This window comes from Ochotona princeps, chromosome 25 (assembly GCF_030435755.1).
Source record: "Ochotona princeps isolate mOchPri1 chromosome 25, mOchPri1.hap1, whole genome shotgun sequence".
NCBI classification, from domain to species: Eukaryota; Metazoa; Chordata; class Mammalia; order Lagomorpha; family Ochotonidae; genus Ochotona; species Ochotona princeps.
The window spans coordinates 4655090-4678071 of record NC_080856.1 but is presented as its reverse complement, the minus strand read 5'-3'; the positions used below and the strand labels follow the sequence as shown (position 1 = coordinate 4678071).

The 22982-nt window shown below is 48.8% G+C and overlaps 1 protein-coding gene across 1 annotated transcript in view; it reads left to right on the top strand.

Moving 5' to 3' along the window:
• The first annotated feature begins 2259 nt into the window (after positions 1–2259).
• SND1 (staphylococcal nuclease and tudor domain containing 1) overlaps positions 2260–22982 on the top strand; it is a 383215-nt gene continuing 362492 nt past the window's right edge. The window contains exon 1 of the mRNA XM_004592504.4: positions 2260–2570. Within this exon, the coding sequence (XP_004592561.2) occupies positions 2493–2570 (78 nt within the window). The 5' untranslated portion in view covers positions 2260–2492. The remainder of the gene's footprint in view (positions 2571–22982) is intronic.

Sequence of the window (22982 nt, the reverse complement as noted above, 5' to 3'; positions counted from 1 at the left end):
TATGGGGATTGCAGGAAAGGCTGACAGGAGAGGCTGACAGGACCTGCAGCTCTCAGTCGGGCATCCCTGAGAACTCAATCCTGCAAGAAACCAGGGGAGTGACACAGATCCGCCGTTAGTCTGAGGCAGGACCTTGGAAGGCAGGAGGCCATTGTTTCCCTCCTCCCCCTATGCCCGGGCTGCAGCTTTGTGAGAGGGCAGAAGGCAAACGTTACACAGCATGCCAGTGCCATCATACAGCAGGCTAAACCTCCGCTCTGTAGCACCGCATCCCATATGGGTACCGATTCATCTCACAGACACTTCACTTCTGATCCAGCCCACTGCTCATGGCCTGGGAAAACAGCAGAGGATGGCTCAAGTCCCTGGCCTCTGCACCTACCTGCTCCGGATTTCCAGATTCTTCCAATCAGCCCAGTTCCAGCTGTTGTGGCCATTTTGGGAGTAAACGAGTGGATGGAAGATCTGTTCTCTTCTCTCTGTAACTGCCTTAAAATAAAGATAAAATAAAATAACTATCTTTATAAAAAGGTACTCAGCCAAGCCACCCTGTTTCCTTGACCACAGAATCTGAGATAAACGCTCACTGTTTTAGTACTTACTAAATTTTGGACAAAATTTTTTTTAAGATTTTTTTTTTTATTGCAAAGTCAGATATACAGAGAGGAGGAGAGACAGAGAGAAAAATCTTCTGTTTGATGATTCAGTCCCCAAGTGAGCGCAACAGCCGGAACTGCGCCGGTCAAAAGCCAGGAGCCAGGAGCTTCATCCGGGTCTCCCACAAGGGTGCAGGGTCCCAGGCTTTGGGCTGTCCTCAACTGCTTGCCCAGGCCACAGCAGGGAGCTGGATGGGATGGGGGGGGGGCACCAGAATTAGAACTGGTGTCCATATGGGATCCTGGCGTTCAAGGCGAGGACTTTAGCCGCTAGGCCACCACGCCGGGAATAAATTTTGGATAAATTGTAATGCAACAATTGGTAATTTACCCAAAATTTAAGATAGTTAACTGGGTTAGAGAACAGATTATTTATCATTTCAGTTGTGAAGTTCACCCATCTGGGTCAAGTTCTTTGTGAATGAAATCAAAGCTTTGACATGCCAGGATACTGCTCAGTCATGCTCATGAATGTTGAAATCATCCAGGAGCACTGGGTGATGGAAAAGTGTCAACCATTTCAGCGAGTAAAAGGGTGGGAGTTGAGGTGGGCAGATGCAGCCTCAACCAGCCAGATGGAATGAGGCACGCTAAATCAGTGTATGGAAGAGGTGAGGCGTTGGCATCAGGTAAGGTAAGAGACCCACATCTGGCCCTGGAGTACGTCAAGGATGGGAGGAAAAGCAAGCAACTTCCACTCTACTAGAGCCACACGGTAAGCAGCCTTGTGTGTGGAGGCAGACTCGACAATTCTATGACGCACCACTCACATGTAAGGTACCTAGGTCCACAGAACGGGCAGGGGGCGAGCAGTTCTCCAGGAATATTCAGAGGTTCGTGAACGAAAAGAGCTGAGGATGAGGGGGACAGGAAGTTGGAGGCGCTCATTACACTCCTTCAGTGGCTCTCACCTCCCGGCCGAGAGAGCGCGCCGAGGCTTTTGCCAAGTTCTCAGGAGCATTTGGTGAGGCGCTGAGGAAAACGAGGCTCAGGCCTTGCCTCTCAGAGACATTTCTTCCTTCCATTCACAAACACTTCACAGCGACGCGGGCCCGAGCGCGGCACTCGGCTTCCGCGGGAGTTCCCTCAGGGCTCTAACTTTCGCAAGTTTTCCCCACACTCCACTTAGAGGCTGTGTCGGAAGTCTGCTTAGTGGCCCGTAGCGACAGCCCTCCCAACGTGGCCTGCCCGGCTCCCTCCACAGCCCCAGCGGGAGCTGCCACCAGTTCACCAGCGCCCGGCCACGTGGGCGCCGCTCCCGGGGGCGGGGCCGGGGCGGGACCACGACCAGCACGCGGCCGGCCCCGCCCCAGGGTGTGGCCCCGCCCCCTGGGGCTCCCATGGCCCCTCGCGCCCCTCGGCCAGATGCTGACGTGTCCTTTCCTTCCCACCACACCTCCCGACACCGCCCCCTCCCGTCTGCCCCGGAAGTCCCGCCCCATTCCCGTCCCGTCCCCGCAAATCAGCTTTTTCAGCGCTTCCTGGTACTCGGCCCTGGTTTTGGAGTTAAGGGGCGGAGCTGCAAGGGCAGGGCTCCTATTGGCTCGGGCTCCGGCGGGTTCTGGGAGCTCATTGGCTGGAGGGTGGTGGCGCTCCGGCACGCTTGCGCGGCGAGTAGAACGTGTGGCGGCGGCGGTGGCGATCGCGTCTCCTCCGGGTCCCCGAGTCCCGCTGTGGCCGCTGTGCTCGTCCAGCTAGCCGGAGCGGTGCACTGCCCGCAGCAGCTCGACCCCCCGCGCCTCGCCTCGCCTCGGCAGCCCCTCGCCAGCGCCGACACCCGCGTTGGTGGCTCCAGTCCGCCGTCTCGTAGCACTCGCAGCCTTGCCTTCTGCACACATGGCCTCCTCCGCGCAGAGCGGCGGCTCCTCCGGGGGACCCGCCGTCCCCACCGTGCAGCGGGGCATCGTCAAGATGGTGAGAGCGGGGCCCGGGAGCTCGAGGCAGGCGTGGTCTCCGCTTGCCCTGCCGCCAGATCCTCCTTTCCCTCCATCCCCTGCCTCGCTTCTCACCCTCCCCTCCAGTTGTCCTCGCTGGACGGCCACCGAGTCCGTGCCTTCCGGACACCCAGGCGTGCGGGGTCCCAGAGGTTTACTTAGATCTCCTGGCTGTGGGCAGGACGGAGCCCCGGCTCACCCGCACCCCACTCTTTCTGTCCCTACTGACACGTGCTAAAAGTTTGCAGGTTTTCGAGATTCTGACATCTGTTCTCTGGAACCCGGAGAGACCTGGCCAGTCCTGAAGATCTTGTTTCCCTGACATTCAGTTCCTGAGTCCAGGCTTTTTCTCTCTCTTGGTCCTGTAGTCTTCTTGGCCCCGCACCTCGTATGTCTGTGTCTGGTTTTCTAGGCCCAAGAGCTGGGTGGTGTCCTTTAGACTCCAAAAATGTGAGGCCGGCAGGAATGCTGGAGCGCCCTGTGGTTACTCCACCGCTTACCGCCTGGGGAGTGCAAGTGGCTTGCCTCAGGGCACATGGCGGTTTGGGTTGGAGCCAGGGCTGGCGCCCGCAGGATCTGACCCTCAGACCCGGTGCTCCTAACACTTAGAGCGGATCTGGCCCATTTTGTGACTCTTCACTTTCTGAATGTAACCCAGGAAGCTTATTTTAAAAATGGAGCTGTGGCTCCATGATCGTGTAACAATTTGTCGGATTCCCCCCTGTGCCATGATCCAGCTCCTAGCCTTCTCAGATCCTGGAACCGGGCAGTTTTGGGGGTGCGGTGGGGGGGCTTTGTTACGTGTGTTGTAGTTACAGTGACCATAACGTCTAGATTCATTTCATATTGCAGTCTGACTCTTCCATATGGAACAGCAAAGACCTCCGATAGTTTCTCCCAAATCCTCACAGCTTTGTTGTAAAAGGTTTTACTAACCCCTGTGATGTGGACCCATTGTTACCAGGTTTAAACTAGTCAGCAGCTTATGCGTGTGAATTTCGTTTGAAATTTCCTTTGCATCTGTAAGTTAGTAATCTGTCACCAGCTGAGGGTCTCTGGATTTTGTCTTTTTCTCTTTATTCATACATAACGGAGCATCAGAATTTACCAGAAACTGAAGGAGATGGGAATTTGCAAGGCCCATATATTCCTCTTTGAAATATTCACCTGAGCCATTTCCTCTGATCTTTGCCTTAGGGACAAGGCAGGGCTTGGCTATCTTGCATTGGGATCTTTGAATTTTGCCTTGATGTGGCTGGAATTTGTCTTAAAGACTGTCCTTTCTGGTGGAGTGTTCCCACCGAGGCTAGAAGCTTCCAGGGCATCAAGAGTCAGTGAGGTGACTGCCTGCTTGTCGGTTACCCTCCGGTATCTTGGGCTGAGTGCTCTGTGTCGTCTGGGTAGTAAGATTTCAGATTGAGGTAAGATGATGGACTACATCCTGCAGGTGTATGATGTATGGTTTAGAAAGCATAGTCCTTTTATTGGTTCTCATTGCTGAGACCTAAGCCTCTGGCTTCAGGACCTCTGGGTGGGGCCAGTGATGCCTGGCCACAAATTGCAGCAAAGTGGAGCTGACTGTAATTTACTTGAAAAACGATTAGATGTTAGTCCTTGTCTTGTCCCAGAGCTGCTGTCACAGTGACTTCATTTCACACCTTAAGGCATTTGTGTGCACAGAAGTGTGGTATAAAAGATGCTTGAGTCTGGGTGGTGGCATTTGCAATTCTGTGACTGGCGTGGTTTTTGCTGTGTACACACTGCACTGTGCACAGAGACCATACTGCAGGTTACAGGCAGGGGTCAAGGAGGGAAGCTAGGTGACCTGCAGAGCCAGAGGCAGGGCTGTGCCGGGCTTGGGAGCCCTGTCTGGAGATTGCACTGTGGGAAGCTCTTCTGCAAAAAAACGTGGATTGTCTTGGAGAGTAATGGCTTCCAGTGGGTCCTACGAACTGCTTTTTAAGAACACTACAAAGAAAGATGAAGCTTTGTGTCACAGTCAAATAAGAAGGAGCATGTGTCCGAAGCGAGGGACACTGCTCTCCTGCCTGGCAGGGGCTGAAGTGGCACCCTGACCAGGTGGGGGTGTGCTGCTGAGCCAGCTGCTTGGCCTGGGTGGCCGTTGGCTGTAGTCCAGAGGAACGAGCCTTCCTCTTTTCTGGCTAAAGTGTCGCAGGACTGTGATGGTTCAAGTTTCTGTGGTGTCTGCCGTGCCTTCCTAATGAACGCCTGGGTTTGTTTCTTTTCTAAGGCTGGAGAAAGAACTTGTCAAATAAATTGTAGAAATCATCCACTAGTTTTGTTTGTTTCTCATGTTGATGATTGTGGTTTGCCGTTGTGAGTGAGGGCGAAGGGGCAGGGTTGCTTCTGGAATGTGTGTGAAGAGGAAGTGGGCAGTAAACTGACACACAAGTATTTCGGAGCTGTTCTGTTACTGAAACAGTCACCGAGGCTGGTGGAAAAACTGAAGATGGATTTGTGTTTTGAGCTTTAGGCGAGCAGCAAGCGTGTGGGTAGAGGAAATGTAACGTGGTAAGTAAATGTCTTTGTCAGTGCAGATCTTACTTTCTTAAAACCCAGATGGATTCTAACTCCAAGTTTCTTTGAATAATTTAGCTGCTACGGAATATTATCAGCAAATGTTGTTTGTTAGAAATCTTAGTACTGAAGTATAAGGTTCAGTTGTCCTGCTTGGCAGCTACTCCGAACACGACTTTCTCTGGCTTTCCTGACCTGCTTCCATCGTTTTGACCTGAGCCCTCTTCTGTCTCTTCCCTTTTCCCTCCTCATTGAGTCTGTTTGCCTGTGTTAGAGTGGATCTGCTGATTCCTCAGAAGAAGCCGTGCAAGTGCATGGGTATCCAGCTGCTGACGGGCAGGCAGCAGGGAGCAGAGTGACAGCCCGGGTGGCTGCTGTGTCACCACAGCCTCGACCCCGGCCCTTGATTGCCTCCCAAGGTAAAGGGGATTGCTGTGCCATTCTTGGCTTTTGTACTAAGAGCCATGATTCTCCCTGGCTAAGTGGCTAAGGTCACCCAAAAGAGGAGAGAGCCGTAGTTTTTGCTTCTTGCTGAGTGTCTTAGTGGAACTTTCTTTGGTGTACAGCCTGTAGGAATACTTCTTGTGATTTTGCTCACTATAGCTGAATGTTCTGTAATCTCAGAGGAGGGGTGTGTCTTTCCAGGGTTGAGTGGGGCAGAGCAGTCAGTTGACCTGCTCCCTTGTATGTGTACTCAGCTAATGTAGGATTTTCTTTTAACAAAAAAGCACCTTGGCTAGGGCAGTGGCATGGAAGACTGAGCCTTGCCTTTGGCGCTGGCATACCACACGGACCTCGGTGCAAATCCTAGCCGCTCTGCTTCCCATCCAGATCCCTGTCCATGGACTGAGAGGGTCCTGGGGCCTCTGCACCCAAGTGGGAGACCCAGGAGAAGCTCCTGGCTCCTGGCAGTATTCTACTACTCAAAAGGATAATAATGCAATTGAATGATAATATTTTAGAAGGGTTGTTTTCAAAGGAGTAAGTCAAATAGGAGGGTGAAAGTGTCTCGTGGTAGCTTTGAATGAATGCTCATGTCCCATCAGGTCGGCATGGTAGCTTATAGTCAGGATTGTAACTAAAGGAGCAGTAAGTTTTTATTCAAACCTATCTCATTTGTGAACCAGAAACCCAAGTAGCTCTAGTTATGGCAACAGTAAGGACTGCTGCGAAAGAGCATCAGCAGTCCTGTTTCCATCCTTTCCTGCACAAATAAAAAAAATTTATTGATCATCATGTGCTGTCTGGTTATTAAAGAAATAAAAGTAAAAATAAAATAGATTTTTAGGGCCCGGTGGCGTGGCCTAGCGGCTAAAGTCCTCGCCTTGAAAGCCCCGGGATCCCATAGGGGCGCCGGTTCTAATCCCGGCAGCTCCACTTCCCATCCAGCTCCCTGCTTGTGGCCTGGGAAAGCAGTCGAGGACAGCCCAAAGCTTTGGGACCCTGCACCCGCGTGGGAGACCTGGAAGAGGTTCCTGGTTCCCGGCATTGGATCGGCGCGCACCGGCCCGTTGCGGCTCACTTGGGGAGTGAAACATCGGATGGAAGATCTTCCTCTCTGTCTCTCCTCCTGTCTGTATATCCAGCTTTCCAATAATAAAAAAAAAATCTTTAAAAAAAAATAACTAGATTTGACCCCTGCCTTTGTGATTTATGGGCTGGACAGACGATACAGGAGTGAACGAGCAGAGCGTGCCGTCCAGCACGGGACAGTGCCTGCAGGAGACATGGTGGGCATCCAGGAGGCAGCCACAGGGGAAGTTGTGCCCAGCGGGGATCAGCAAGTGCAAAGTCCATGCGGTTTGCTGGGGTGATTATTCCTAAGTGTTGTTGCAGTAGCTCTTCAGTTTCATAAAGTTCAGGTCCCACATAAATGCTCTAAGTCAAGTGACTGGGTGGTACGTGTGTTCCAGGTGACAGAAGGAAGAGAGGCGGTGGAGTGGTTATTGTTCTAGAACCCTAGAGGTCAGTAGCTGACAGAAAGCCCACTGACTAGAATGGGAGACTAATTCAAAAAAACTTGCTTTTACTTGGATGCTTGTTTCTTATGGAAACTATGACTAAGAGTGTGTAACTTCTTTTCAGCTGGTCCTGTGTATTTCCAAAGTCACTCTCTTCCCAGGAATGGGAGGGATGTGGGTGAAAGAGGTGAGCCAAGGTCAAAAGCAGGCTCAGGAAGAGTTGAACAGAATCTTCAATGTGGCCATGTTGATACTTCTCTTAGCATTGTGCTGCTGCATGAAATCTATTGCAGTTCTGGCCTGGGGCAGTGCTCTCTAGCCTAGCAAGCTCCAGTGGCCAGTGTTCGTAGAGGCAAATCGCACACATAGGGTTCAGGCTGATCGGCAGGGAGGCACTGGCTCCTGCACTGGGTGGGTCGTGAGCTTGGGAGGGGTCTGTCAAGGCTGTAAGCAGCGCCGGGAATGAGTGGGCAATGAGTTGGTAAAGGGTATGTCCCAGTTTACTTGGAGTGTGGGATTGGGGAAATGTGTTTGTGGGTTCAAAAGAGAAAGGCGGCCAGGTGTTTGAATCCAGGTAAGGAGCTCCGTGGACCTGTTGAGCGCTCTCTGCTCACCTTGCTTCCCGGGGCAGGGCTGCACGCACAGTGTCTGCTCCCATTTCCTCTCCTGGGAGACTGACATATGCTTTTTATGTTTATGGCAGAAACTGATGCAGAGGCACAGGTTGTGAATATTTGATACAGATGGAGTGTTGAGGGATTTCATTTACTCTCAGACGCAATAAGATAAATTAATGTTATGTTTTTTCTCACTTGGCTCTAATGTTTCAGAAAAAAAATGAACAGTAGTTTCAGTTGGCATTTTTTAAACTGTAAGAAGTTAAGCAACTTAAACAGGAACAGTACAATTAATGAAAATGCTGGTGTTGCTTTGACATGCCATTTTGAAATGCTTGATCAATGCAGTGGGCCTCGCCTGGCACCTTTTGTCCATTTATTTGCTTGTAGTGCCATCACGTCTCTTTGCCTTAATAAAGATTGAAGTGAGATGCTTTAAGGTGTCTCTGTGAGGGGAGTGATCTGCCTGGAATGTGCTTGTAATAATCAACCTCATGTACCACACTAAGCAACTAAGGAGATTTGAGGAAGCTTTGCTTAAAATTAATCAAAATATTTGCATTGTCCCTTGGATGCAGTATGACAGAGGGAGAGATTATTGGCCTTTGAGTTGGGTTGAAGTTCTGGCCTGGGTGCTGCCTACTCGGTCTGGGGTGGTTAGGGACATATTCTGGCTCAGACTCAACACTGGAGTGAGGTGGCTGTGTGAAGTGTCTCTAAGCATCTTCTGGTCCCCTAAGGCTGTGATTATGTAAGCAACCCTATATTTTTTTTAGGCTTGTTGAAGCACAGCAGAGAAATCGCTTATTCCTTATGGCAGGCTTGACTTTGAAATACTGCCTATCCTGCAGGAAGCCTGTTTTCTGTTCTCATTCCTTGTTTGCTGTTTTTTGGAGGAGATGGCTTAGTTGCACGAGACTACACATACAGAGTTTGAGTTAAGTCTCATGTGATTGAATAGTGGAGTGAGTGGAAGGTGGATAGAGTAAAGGGAGGCTCTTGGCTTTTCTGGAGTGGAGTCAGGATCAACTAGTGGTTTCGCATGATAGCCCGAGACCAGCGGAGCCTGGCGCCATGGGCTGAGCCGCCCTGGCTCACCGGTCCTTCGGAACACTGCAGTGTTTTCCTAGAGCAGCAGGACTTGACTTGAGAAGGGTGGGAGTGAGGGAGGGAAGTCAGCTTCTAGGTCATGGAGAGAGCCAGCTTTTGCCCCACTCCTGGTGGAGGCGCTGTGGTGGGAGTTGGGGGTCTGCTGGGTTTTGACCCTGCTCTTGGGAGGCGTCTGGATTCTTGTTTCTGCTTTTGAATCCTCTATACTGTAATTTTCTTTGCAAGTGTAAGAATCATCTTGATTTATTCTTGTTATTTGCTCACATGGTTTCCTTCCTTTAGGCTTCTTCCTTTTTTTTTTTTTTTAAGATTTATTTTTATTTTCATTAAAAAGTCAGATATATAGAGAGGAGGAGAGACAGAGAGGAAGATCTTCCGTCCAATGATTCACTCCCCAAGTGAGCGCAACGGCTGGTGCTGTGCTGATCCGAAGCCAGGATCCCAGAGCTCTTCTAGGTCTCCCACGCGGGTGCAGGGTCCCAAGGCTTTGGGCCGTCCTAGACTGCTTTCCCAGGCTACAAGCAGGAAGCTGGATGGGAAGTGGAGCTGCCGGGATTAGAACCGGCTCCCATATGGGATCCCGGGGCGTTCAAGGCGAGGACTTTTAGCGCTGGGCTTATTTCTTAGTCATAGATTCTCCCTGAGGGTAGGGTTTGAGTGAGAAGGGAGCCCAGTGATTTTCCTGAAACAGATCTCTTGCATTGGTGCCATCTAAGTGGAGACCTTGAAAGGTACTGAGTTAGAATCTGCCAGTGGCCTGGGAATCTGTATTTTTAGCAAGCCCTTCATAGGCAGTTCTGAAAGAGTAAGCCTGGTTTTGATATTATTGGTCTTGGGGCTTTGAGACCCGGTGAGCTGGTTTAGCTTCTCTACTGTATGTGTCAAAGGACACATGATGAATGACGTGTGTGATGGGGAGCAGGTGCACCCACTTTTGATGACCAGAGGAGTGGCCTCTCTCATTTCGATTACTCCCGGGGCATTTTTAAAAGATTTATTTATCTTTTATTGGAAAAAGTTAGATTTACAGAGACAAGGAAATACAGAGAGTAAGATCTGTCCACTGGTTACTCCTTGAGTGACTGCAAAGAGCTGAGCTGATTTAAGGCCAGGAGCCAGGAACTTTTTCCAGATCTCCCAAGTGGGTGCAGGGTCCCAAGGCCTTAGACTATCCTCTACTCCTGTCCCGGGCCACACGCAGGGAGCTAGATGGGAAGTGGAGCAGCTGGGATGCGAACCAGTGCCCATATGGAATCCTGGTGCATACAAGGTGAAGATTTTGTCCCTCAGGGCACGTTTTTTTTTTTTAAGGATTTGTTTATGATGTGAAAGGCAGTATCACAGAAAATGTGATTTCCCATCTGCTGGTTGGCTCTGCAGCGGCTGGGCCGCGCAAGGCCAGGAGCCAGTTGATGTTGTGCACATCTCCCTTGCAGGTGGCTGGAATCCAAGTGGTTAAGCCATCACTTGTTGCCGCTTGTTGCCTCCTTGTTAGCTGGATCAGAACAGGAGTAGCTGGGCCTCAGATCAGTGCTCTGATGATGGGATGCAGGCGTACGGAGCAGGGTGGTGTCCCAGATCCCAGGGCGTTTTGTGTTGCTTTCAATGCCTACCTCTTCTGGGGCTGGTCCTTAGCGTACAGCGACAGTGATGCGGAGGACCCTACCCACGGTCACAACTGACAGCCGAGGAGTTGGTGTTCTGTGTGCCTGACCTAGGGTATGTACTTGTTTTTTTTAAAGATTTGTTTATTTTATTGGAAAGGCAGATGTACATAGAGGAGGAGAGACAGAGAGGAAGATCTTTCTTCTGATGATTCACTCCCCAAGTGAGCGCAATGGCTGGTGCGTGCCGATCCAAAGCCAGGAGCCAGAAACTTTCTTCTGGGTCCCCCACGCGGGTGCAGAGTCCCAAGGCTTTGGGCCGTCCTAGACTGCTTTCCCAGGCCACAAGTAGGGAGCTGGATGGGAAGTGGAGCTGCCGGGATTAGAACCAGTGCCCATATGGAATCCCAGTGCGTTCAGGGTGAGGACTTTTGCCACTAGGCCACGCCGCCGGGCCCTGGTCCTGTTATTTCTTATGAGTTCCCCACAGCAGTGGACAGCTGGAAAGGATTGAGTCAGTGGCTTAGTTTTTTACTTTTTATTCCGCTAGTTTGTTTAAAATAGAAATACAATTTTCTTGCAAGGATTTTAGTCTTGTGATGTCTTTATGATTGGGATCATATTTGTAATTTTCTTGATGATGTTCTGTCACGCTGCCCAGTTTTCCAATTAATCCTGGAATTCCTTCAAAATGCCGGGGTGGATGCTGTCCAGAATTAGTTTTTAAGTTAATAATCGGCATTTAAATTATGGTCTTGTCCTCACAGCTTCTAACAACATATAAGTATTTTAAAGTTAATTACAATTTTTTTTTAAGATTTATTTTTTTATTGGAAAGGCAGATTTACAGAGAGAATGAGAGACTGAGAGAGAAATATCTTCTATCCACTGATTCACTCCCCAAGTGGCTGCAACAGCCAGAGCTGAGCCGATCCGAAGCCAGGAACTTCTTCCAGGTCTGCCATACGGGTGCAGAGTCCCAAGGCTTTGGGCCGTCCTTGACTGCTTTCCCAAGCCATAAGCAGGAAGCTGGATGGGAAGTGGAGCCGGGACACAAACCGGAGACCATATAGGATCCTGGCACGTATGCAGGGTGAGGACTTTAGCTACTAGGCTATCACATTGGGCCCAAAATACAAAATGCTTTTCTGTATGCTGTGCTACCCTGCCCTCCCCACTCTACCCTCCATTCTTCATTCGTTACTAACCTCTAAGCAAACCTTGACAGTGTTTGGGTCCATACTTTTTTGAGTCATATCCTTTTCTTTCCTTAAAAAGATCTAGGTCGTGCTGTTTGTGAGGAAAGGGGAACCCCTAAACAATGTTGGAATGAAGAGCCTTGGCTGGGCTCGAAGAATCCCCAGCTCCATTTAGTGCAGCTTCTTGTCAGTCTTCCTCCGTGTAAAGATACAGCTGAAAGACACAGAGGCAGCTGTGAACAGCAGCGCGTGTTGGAAGGCCGGGGAACCTCATGATGGGCAGCAGCCCCTGTGGGCCTTGCTTGTGCAGGTAAGGGAGTGGGCTGGGGCCGCAGGAGACCCGTGGTTTCCCAGAAGGAGTCATGACAGCTGCTGCTGATGGGAGGTGAGCTCAGTGGCCTCCGGAGGGGCGAGTGCTGAGCCTTTAGCCCGCTGGTTGGCCTGGGAGGTCATGGGGTTAGTGCGCATGGCTTGGCTGTTAGCATTCCTTAGCCGCTTGTCCTTATGAATTACCTGCCTGGCCTACAATAATGCACTGCTGAGAATTTTTAATTTTTACTATTTCTTTTTGTTATTTGAAAGGCGAATTTAGAGAGAAGGTCTTCCATCCACTGGTTCACTTTTTTTTTTTAAAAGATTTATTCATTTTATTACAGCCAGATATACACAGAGGAGGAGAGACAGAGAGGAAGATCTTCTGTCCGATGATTCACTCCCCAAGTGAGCCGCAACGGGCCGGTGTGCGCCGATCCAAAGCCGGGAACCTGGAACCTCTTCCGGGTCTCCCACGCGGGTGCAGTGTCCCAATGCATTGGGCCGTCCTCGACTGCTTTCCCAGACCACAAGCAGGGAGCTGGATGGGAAGTGGAGCTGCCGGGATTAAAACCGGCGCCCATATGGGATCCCGGGGCATTCAAGGCGAGGACTTTAGCCGCTAGGCCACGCCGCCGGGCCCCACTGGTTCACTTTTACAGTGACTGTAGTGGCAGGAGTTGAGCTGGTGCAAAGCTTGGAGCTAGGCTCCTGGCTTCTGCCTGGCCCACCTCTACTCTATGTGGCTGTTTGGGAATTAAACCAGCAGATGGGAGATTTTTCCTCTCTCTCTGTAATTCTGCCTTTCTAATAAATAAATATTTTTCTACAAATTTCATTATCAAGAGTGGCGAAGTAAAAGTGACTCGGTGGGGACCTGGGGCCAGGGAATGCAGGCCAAGGGCTGTGCATCCCACAGGAGTACCAGCTCGAGTTGCTGCTGCATGGTGCCTCTCCTGGGAGGCAGGAGATGATGGTCCCGGGACAGTGGGTCCCTGTCACCCGTGTGGGAGGCTCGGATGTAGTTCTGAGCTCGTGACTTTGAGCTTGGCCTTGACCGTTGTGGGGATCTGGGGAGTGAACCAGCAGATGGCAGATTTCTTGCCTGCTCTGGTCCTTTACCTTCCGAGTGTGTGCAAATAAAACACACTTAAAGATATTCACTCCGTTTGAACATGGGGCAGGAGACTTCTTTCAAGGACGGGCAACAGGGTCTCTGTGATGAAGAGACAGGATGCAAGTGGAGGCTGGGCTTGGGGCCGGGGTTGTCGGAGGGATGAGGAGCTCCTGATTGAACTGGCTTGATGGGGTGTTACTGAGGCAGGTGTGTGGCTTGGCAGTTGGGGCAGAAGGGGCTGGCAAAGCTCTGGTGCACACTGGCTTCTGCCAGGACAGGACAGGGGGGGAGCACTGAGGACTCAGAAAGGCACCTGGCTGAAGTTGTGGGGTGAGGAGCCTTTCTCAGCAGTGTTCCTTGACACAGTCAGTTCCCTATGAATAACACCATAAGGAAAGCAACATACTGTCGTGTGCTACCTCTGTGTTGTTTTGGAGAGGGCTCTGACCTGTAGTTGCTTTTATCTCGTTTTTAAAATGATTTATTTATTCTTAATTAAAAGGCAGATTTCCACAGAGAGAGGAGAGGCATAAACAGAGATCTTCCATCTGCTGGTTTACTCCACAAATCGCTGCCATGGTCTTAGCTGAGCTGATCTGAAGTTAAGAGCCAGGAGCTTCTGAGACTCCCATTTGGGTACAGGGACCTTTGGCCACCCTCCGCTGCTTTCCCAGACCATTATCAGGGAGCAGGATTAGAAGTGGAGCAGCCAGGACACGAATCAGTGCCCCTAAAACTGTGTGTGTATACATCGAATCCATCGGCCTCTCTGTCTTTTATACCAGTTCACACATTGGGAAACAGACATCCTGTCTTGAGGCAGGACTGAACTGATTTTCTGGCTGTGGTTTAAATCATTAGCTTACTAACGATTGACTATAACCTTGGGCAAGTGATTTTGCTGCTGAAAGTGCCAGCTTTGCCTGGAAAGTGGGCATAATGACAGGACTCGCCTGGTGGGTCTGTTGCAAGTGAGGTGAGAGGCTGCGTGTAGTGTGCCTGGAGCTGTGCCTGGCATGGCAGATGGTTCGTAGCCATTAGCTGGTGTCAGTACACCTGTAGATTTTAGAGCACTCAAGTCAGCTGGGGATAGAAATCGCAGCAAGAATACATAGTAAGTTTTTGTTTCATTAATTCAATTTGAACGACTGACTCCACTTTTGAGTTTGTTAATTTCTACTTTTTTAAATAATAAAACAATCTCATATTTTATTGGAAAGGCAGCTTTACAGAGAGAAGGAGACACAGAAAGATCCTTGTCTGCTGGTTCACTGTCCAAGTGGCCACAATGGCTGGTACTGAGCTAATCTGAAGCCAGGAGCCAGGAGTTTCCTCCAGGACTTCTGTGCGAGTGCTGGGTCCCAAGGCCTTAGACCATCCTCTACTCCTGTCCCAGGCCACAAGCAGGGAGCTGGATGGGAGGTGTAGTAGCTGGGACACAAATGCAATCCCGCATGGGATCCCGGGCGTGCAAGGTGAGGATTTAGCCACTGGGCTATCTCACTGGGCCTAGTCCTATCTTGTGGAGGATGTGGAGACGGCTAATATCCTTCCTGTTGAAAGTCTCTGCCAGGGGCCTGGCACGGTAGCCTAGCAGCTAAAGTCCTTGCCTTGCATGTGCCAGGACCTCATATGGGTGCCAGTTCTAATCCCAGTGGTCCCACTGCACTTCCATTTCCCTGCTTGTGGCCTGGGAAAGCAGTTGAGAATGGCCCTGGGGACCCTGCACTCACATGGGAGACCTGGAAGAGGCTCCCGGCTCCTGGCTTCAGTTTTGGCTCCAACTGTTGCAGCCGTTTGGGAGTGAGTCATCGGACGGAAGATCTTCCCGTCTCCTCTTTTCCTGTATATTTGACTTTCCAATAAAAATAAATAAATCTTAAAAAAAAATTTCTGGGAAAAACAAAAAACAAGGAAGGAATCCTCTGATTTTTGGAGGTAGAGGTGACTACTGGCTTGTGAGGTTTTTTTTTTCCCCAGCTGCATCAGAATTTTTAATTCAGGGGCTGACATTGTGACACATGGATTAAGCTGCTTTCTACAATGCTGGCATCTTCGGAGGTTTGAATCTTGACTACTCCCTTTCTCATACAGCTCCCTGCTGATGTGCCTGGGAAAGCAGTGGAGGATGGCTGAAGTGCTTAGGCCCCTCCCACCCACATGGGAGTCCTGGGTGAAGCCCCAAGATCCTGGTTTCCATTTGGCCCAGCACAGACATGAAAAAGAATTTGTAGTTTATGCCTGCATTGTTTAGATGTTGAGCAATTCAGTTTGTGTGAGTGGATTGTGAATCTTAACGGTCTAGAAGAAGACAGGAGACTAAAGCTTTCTCTACAGTGTAAAACATTGAACGTTTTCTTTGCTCCCAGGGGGAACTAGCTAATTCAGGTTTGTTTGAGAGGTTTCTGGTCTCTCCCAAAACTTCTCTCAAAACTGGCCAACTCCCAAAACTTCCTTGTTTTCTTGGGAAGATGGTTGAGTCAGCCAGAATGTATTCTTTGTAAGAACCCAGAGCTTGTCTTTAGCACCAGGCTGAGAACAAGTTCACAGACATCTCAGGCTGCCCCTGCTGGTTGGGGTTCACAGCCTTGTCCCCGAGTGTCAGTGACACCCACATGCCCTCACCAGGGAGTCATCTAAGGGATCAAGGGTGTGCCTCGTGGATTTGGGAGAACACAAAGCTTCATAAGAAAGGGCTTGAGGCCACCCAGCTCCCAGACAGATGGAGAGTGAAGGTGGGTGGTGTGTGTGTCTCTAGGACGGCCTGAGAAGAGGGACGTTTTGGGGCTAGAAGAGCCTTCTGTGGGTGCACATCACTGCAGGGAGGGCTCCCAGCTCTGTTTGCTTTTGGATAACGCATTGGGCTCATGAGGTTTGACTTGCTGGTAAACAGAGGGAGGTAGCTATGTTTTAAAGTGGAGAGGGAGATCATGGTGAATTTAAATACTGATGGATTTTGTTCTGGACATATTAACTTCAAGTTGTGTTGAGTTCTCCTTTGAGTTAGGAGACTTGACAAGGTGCTAGGAGAAGGGTGGGACAGAAAACCACACTTTGTCTCCTGTCTTCTAGACTTTTTAGAGTGGATGGGTTGGTGAAATCGTGATATTTTTAGATGAGTTGGTTGTGAAAACCTTTTCGGGGAGCTGGTGAAAGTGACGGATGTCTTGACAGGCAGCAGAATAAAGCGGGTAAGATAGAGGGCAGGAGAAATGGCATACTCAGAGCAGCCACCAGCAATGTGGCTTCGTGTGCAAGGTCACTCCACTGTGCCTGGGAGCTGCAGGAAGAGAGGAGCTTTCAAGTTATTACTTCCAGCTCTGAAACACGCTAATGTGATATTAGCGAACTTTTCAACCTTGTGATTTCTCTGGCAGAAGGAAAAGCCATTGGTTGATAGCTTTTAGTACCAGGCACCTCTTTATTTTTGCCAATAGCCCTAAACAGAGATCCCTGTGCTAAGGGAAATTCGTCCCGCTTGCCTATTAGGGTTCCATCGCAGGGCTTAATGAGGACAGCAGTGCCTTCCCAGGTAGTGGGGTAACTCCACAAGTCTGAGTCCTGGAATCCCACAGAGAGCTGTTATTCACCAAGGGGTAATTACTTGTGTTCTTGCTCTTGGCAGGTGAGCCCTTTCACAGCCTAGAGGCCAGGAGGCTGCCTCCATTACTTAAAAGCTGAGTTATCTTGTTTAACTCCTCTCTGGTGAGAGCTTTAGACTCTCCAGGGACCTCCCACAGGCTCTCTGCAGGGCACAGGCCCAGCTTGAGGCTACGCCTGCCCTGCTCCTGTCTCAGTCATCAGGGTTCTAGCACTGGAGGAATTACACAGCAAGCTCTTGTAGGGCTGCTTGTTTCCATTTAGTTCCTAGGAGTTCTGCTTGCAGTGCTCTTAATGCAAGTGCCTGTCTTATTCTCATGTCTGGAGAAAACGTATTTCAGTTTTCAACTGGATAAGCTGAAAGGCAATGTAGAATGAATAGTCAGCAGTCAGATTAACTGAGGGACAGGAACTCAGAATTGATGATTGGAAGTGATTGATGGCACAAAGTGTGAGCTGTCCATAAACTTCCATTTGAAATTTCTGTGTTTATGCAAATCTAATTTCTTATTTATTGGAGAGAATTTTCCACTGGGGGAAAAAAAAGTAGGTGATGGTTGGAACCCCAGAGTTGGGCTTTCTTGTTATCATAGGCTGGGGAAGAGTATTTCCAATAAGACGCATGCTCAGTGTCCTTGTTTAACTTCCTGCAGAGGAGACAGGCAGGGACAGTGTGTGTGTGTGTGTTTGTGTGTGTGTCCTGGAGTGCTGGCAGGGAAAGCGGGACCAGGCCTTGTCACTTGGGCTTTAATCTCAGTGTTTCAGTCTCGCTCAGCTTTAGATGGTGAGAAGCCTCCTGGGATGCTGCCTTAACTCAGCAATCAAGGACTCTAAAATGGCCAAGGCAGATTTGTCATGTAGATTTTATTTTGACATCTAAAATCAACTGTCAGCATTTCAAATAGGAGCAGTCGCCCAACAAGTTTGACATAAATAGGAAAAATCAGTTCTTTTTTTTTATGAGTAACACTGAAGTTAACCTGCCTCCTCTAATCCAGTTGTTAATTCTTCATAGAGACCAAAACAAATATATTAAATGGGCTTTAGAGATGATTCACTGTGAACAATATTGGTATTATGCTCGATACTGTCGCATCCATATTTCAATATGTCATTGGGGAAAAAATGGCTGTGACTTTGCAAGAACAAAACCTCATAAACAGTAAATGCAAAAATTTCATTTCAGTAAGATATTTTGAGGTTTGTTCTTTCATTTAGCTCTATCTGGTAGAAAGCTCTCCCACCTCACCCTGCCCCGTGAGGTTGACATCATGTTTTATAGTGCTGTGAGGAGGAGGAATGAGGTGCCAGCACCGTGGCCTTCTTAGACTACTAGTAGTGTAACACCTGCTCTCTGCCTGTTCTGGGTCTGGAAAGGGAACAGTAGCTACGCTGCTCTGCTTTCTCTGGGCGTTGGAGTTGGGGAGTCAGAATTGAGGAAGAGGGGCGGGACTGACAGATCTGATTAACTGAGTAGCCCTGGCATGACATCCTAGGCTTCTGCATTCTGTCTTGCTCCCTCAGCTCTCGCCTCTGTCCCCAGAGCCAGGACTCTTGGGGTTTCCTCAACAGAGGCAAAGCTGTTTGTGGGGAGTTGCCTTTTATACTGCAGAGTTCGCATATCGTCCGGAGGAGTGTGCGCTGTCACGCTCACATGTGTGTCCACTTGTAATTGGTTCTGAAGCAATGACATGTGCAAAATACATGTGGCTAAGAAAACTCACAAAGTAGGCTGAAGCCAGGTTCTTGGTAAAAGAGGGAAAACATTGACCCAGGGAGGGGGATTGCAGAGAGCTGCCGAGGCTTGGTTCACTTTTCAGATGACCACGCAGCCTCCACCTGGTCAGGCTGAAGCCTGGAGCCAGAGGAGTTCTGTCTGGGTCTCGCATGTGGGTGCCAGGGACCCCGGAACTTGGCGCCAACTTGTATTGCTTTCCCAGGAACAGCAACAGAGAGCTGGGTCTTTAATGGGATAGCTGGGATTCAAACCGGCACAGTAGTATGAGATGCTGGTGCCTCGAGTAGCAACCTAACGCACTATGCTGCAAGAGTGGACCCAGAGCTTTTTCTCAACTGTATTGTCCCATTCAGCTCAGAACACTTCTATGACCGAATGTGTGTGGGATTTCCCCCAATGAGAAGAATTTTTCCAGGCGGTATTAACTGGATGTCAGATCAGTTGTGTTGCTGTCCATCAGAAGAGCCCAGTCTCGGGACACTGCAGACACAAGTCACAGTGAGCTTTCCTTCAGACTGCCACTGCCACGACTTTGTATTCAGAAATTTGCTAGAATTGCATACAGAAGGCAAGGAAACTACTTACCATTTACATATGTATTACGAAGTACGTAAAAGGGGCTGTGTGTGCTGTTTGGTAGGTTAAGTCTCCGCCTGTGGCTATGGCTTCCCATATGGGTGCCCGTTGATATCCTGGATGTTCCATTTCTGATCCAGCTCCTTGCTTATGGCCTGGGAAATCAGTGGAGGATGGGCTGAAGTCCTAGGGCCTCTATATCCAGTTGGGAGATCTCAAGGAAGCTCCTGGTTCCTGGCTGTGGATTGGCTTGGTGTTGGCCTTTGTGCCCATGTGGGAGTGAACTGTCAGATAGAAGACCTCTCTCCCCTTTTCTCTCTGTTTCTCCTCTTTATTTGCTTGTCAAATAAAAAGAAAATTTTAAAATACATAAAGGCTAGAGATGGACGGCTAGATAAAGAGATGGGGCATGTGTGGACATGCAGGGCCCTCTTGCCCTCTGAACATGACACGTGGTCCAGTAACCAGGAAGCCCAGTCTTTGTGTTAGATGTTGGCCTCCCTCCGGCCTCTAATCTTTGGTCTGTCTTTAGGGTGATTCTGTCCTGTCCTAATGCTATCTGAGGACCCTACTCATATAGTAATAAACTCAATAACAAACTCAGGAGGCTCTAAGGGACTCATTATGAATAACAAAAGATGGTTTTGTTGAAATTTCAGAAGCCTTAAACTCTCAGACTGAGAGCAAGAGATGGAGCATATTTCATATTATACCATGCCCTTGGAGTATGGACTAGGGTCCGTCAGTGTCAGGTAAATAGTATTGCAGTGATTAGGAAATATGCAGACGGCCTGGCCCTGGAACGATTAGCCATGCCACTGTTAGGCATGAGACCCACTTTGCTTAGAATAGACACTGACATCCACATCAGTTTAAACTTTGATGGTTTTAGTGGTGACACGTCATTTCCCATTATGTTAAATGATGTGTTAATTTTTTATAGTTGTCGTCTGTTGTAGGGTTGGATCTGGAACCTGTTAGACCCTGATCTGATTTGATGGTACTAGCTTAAGTTTGATTGTGACTTGTGCTAAGCGCTACCATCCCTTTCACATTGTTATTTGTTAATCCACTTTTTCTTTTGAGTTTTCCCCAAATGTGAAAGGAAATCATTTTACTCTCATTGCTGCTAGTTTTGATCCATGTTTTTGTTACTGTGATACCCTAATGTAAATCTATGGAGAGAGCCTTGTCTGATAGCAACAGTGGATGCCAAAGCCAGTGGCAAGTACAATCATTGGGTAGATAATAGCATTTCCTCAGACACCAAGTATCCCTTTGGGGAATGTGGGAGCTAAGTGAGGAAAGTGAGAAGACAATTGAATCTTGAACAGCTAATTGTGAGAGTCTCCTGAGTGGTCAGGGATGTGGATTTGAGTGGTTTCTTGTAAGAATAGAGTAACCTTGACAGCTCACAGGAAATAATCAGTGTCGTGGTTGGAGATGAGGTACCTGCTCTTGAAAAGGCAGCAAGGGAAATTTGACATGTCATAAGAGGATTCATGAAGGAGGTAGATTGCAGTAGTAACGTGAACTTGCTAGATGCATTAAAGGTGGTGGAGAGAAGAGGTGGCCCACTCTGCGCTGGGTGTGGAGTCCAAATGAGGGAGCAGTAGCTGGCTTCCTGTTTAAGGATGAAGAACATGTGAAAATTTGTCCTTAGAGTCTAACACCGCATGTCACACACAGTAGGACAGTATTTATTTAGGAAAATAGCTTGTTTCTGGTCTTGTTCTCGGACCTGGACCTACTATGGTGAGCGAAGAGACACAGTTCTTGTCCTGGCATAGGAAAGCCTGGTAGTGATCAGTTGTGTTCAGTTTTAATGTTGCGCTGGACTCTGAGAGGAGGCAAGCAGAACAACTGACCACGTGTGCAGAGTGGGAAGGCATCTCAGCATGTCGGCCAGGGTGGAAACAGCTTCATTGTACCTATCACCTGCGTGGACTCTTGTTAGCGTGCAGGTAATCGTGTAGGTTTGAGGTGGGGTGTGAGGTCTGCATTCCTACTTCTCTTCCGTCAGAGGCCTGCTGTGTGCCTCTCACTTCTTTGGTTTCTAGTATGTCAATCAGTCCAGATCCAAAAGTGAACAGAGCTCTGTATTAGGAGCGCAGGAATTGCAGCTGGGGAAATGGATGCAGATAGCTCTGATTCACCGCTGAGAAACGTGAGAGGGAAAAGTGAAAAGGTATGCACTGTGCAGCAAGGTGGTTACTTCACTGATAGAGGATAAAGAAAGGAATTTACAAACAAAAATGGCCATGAAACAGAGACTTATAATCTCTCTTTTTAAAAATGATTTGTTTGTTTTTATTGGAAAGTCAGATTTATAGAGAGAAGGAGAGGCAAAGATCTTCCATCCACTGGTACATTTCCCAGGTGGTTGCAATGGCCAATCCAAAGGCAGGAGCCAGGAGCCTCCTCCGGATCTCCCACATGGGTGTAGGATCCCAAGGCTTTGGACCAAGCAGGGAGCTGGATGGGAAGCAGAACAGCCAGGATTAGAACCAGTGCCCCAATGGGATCCTGGTGCATAGAAGGCAAGAGGACTTTAGCCACTAGGCTATAGTGCTGCGCCGAGACTTATAATCTCTTGATGTGCGTATTGTCCCCAAGATCTTCTGAAGTAGTGCACTTAGAGAAAGGTTGAATTCTGTGATTTGAAAGCATGTAACTTTTAACTTCATTTTGAAGAAGGTTGTTAAATGTCATTGAAAAGTTAATAGCCTGTGAGGTACAAAAGGAGCTTGGGTTTGTTTGGAAGGTGTGTGTGCCGTGGGGTTGAGGGTTTCATAACCATCATGAGATCTGCTGGTGATGTATTTACCACTGAGGCTCTGAAACAGCCTAAAGCATGTTTAACCACTGTGAGCTTATGTTTAAAACATTTATTTTGAAATAATTTCAAACTTTGCCAATAATAGTACTGGTAATTCCTGTGTCCCCTCTCAGACAGTCTCCAGCTGTTTATCATTCATTGCTTGTTTATTATTGTAATAACAATAATGAGATGAGAGGTGTTGCAGGTACCACTCAGAAAAGAACAGCTCCTGGCGCAGTTTTCTGGATCACTTAGGGCCAGATACAGTTGCCCTAAGAGTCAGGAACCTTTTACTAAGAATTTTGGGTGGGAAGGTGCCAGCCAAGTGTTTGCACTAACTTCCCTTGGCTCTTGGTAAGAGAGACAGGGCAAGGAGAAAGCTGTGGGCCGCTTTGGGATCAGACGGTCCCTGCGGTTCTCGGGTGTAATTGTTTCTGGGTTTGCCGGAAAGGAGGCGGTGTCAGGGCTGGGGGCCCACCGCTGTGAGTTTGACATCAGGGTTTCCGCATGCACTCTGCTCGCTTGGCCATAGCTGATAACTGGTTAACTGCCCTGGTCTCTTCTTTGCCCTTTGCCCTTTGTAATTAAATTAAGACCATCTTGGTGTTATTACATGTGATCCTTACTCATAGAAGTTCTGTACTATAGGAGTGCAAACACAGATTTAGTGAATAATGAATTGTTGCTGCTTCCCATTATGTGAGGTTAGGTCCCTTGGGGCCTCTGGTCCCAGTATTTTCATTAGTTGATCAATAAATAACCTTGTTCTATGTGTGCTTTGGTTGAAGGACAGCTTATTTAATCCATATTATTGATTCACTCACGCTGAACTTAGAGCGAACAGCACTATAACTCATGCTTGAATGCATTTCATCCAATACATGTGATTTCTCCAGGTACATCACAGTCACTTTCTTGCTTTTAGAAATAGTAGACAGCTAGTCAGGAATATGCCCCTGGGGTTGTTTTAAATGCTGCAATCAAGAAAATGCATGGAAATGCAAAAATGTGCCATTGAATAGATCATGAACACATATGTCTTAGTCAGCTTTATCATTACTACACAGAAATGCCTGAGGCAGCTAATGTATAAAGAAAAAAAGATTCATTTAGCTCACAGTTTGGGAGGTGGGAAGTCCAGACAGCCTGATACAGGCTTTCTTGCCCGGTCCCCGTAGTGGATGGTGGAATATGCAGAG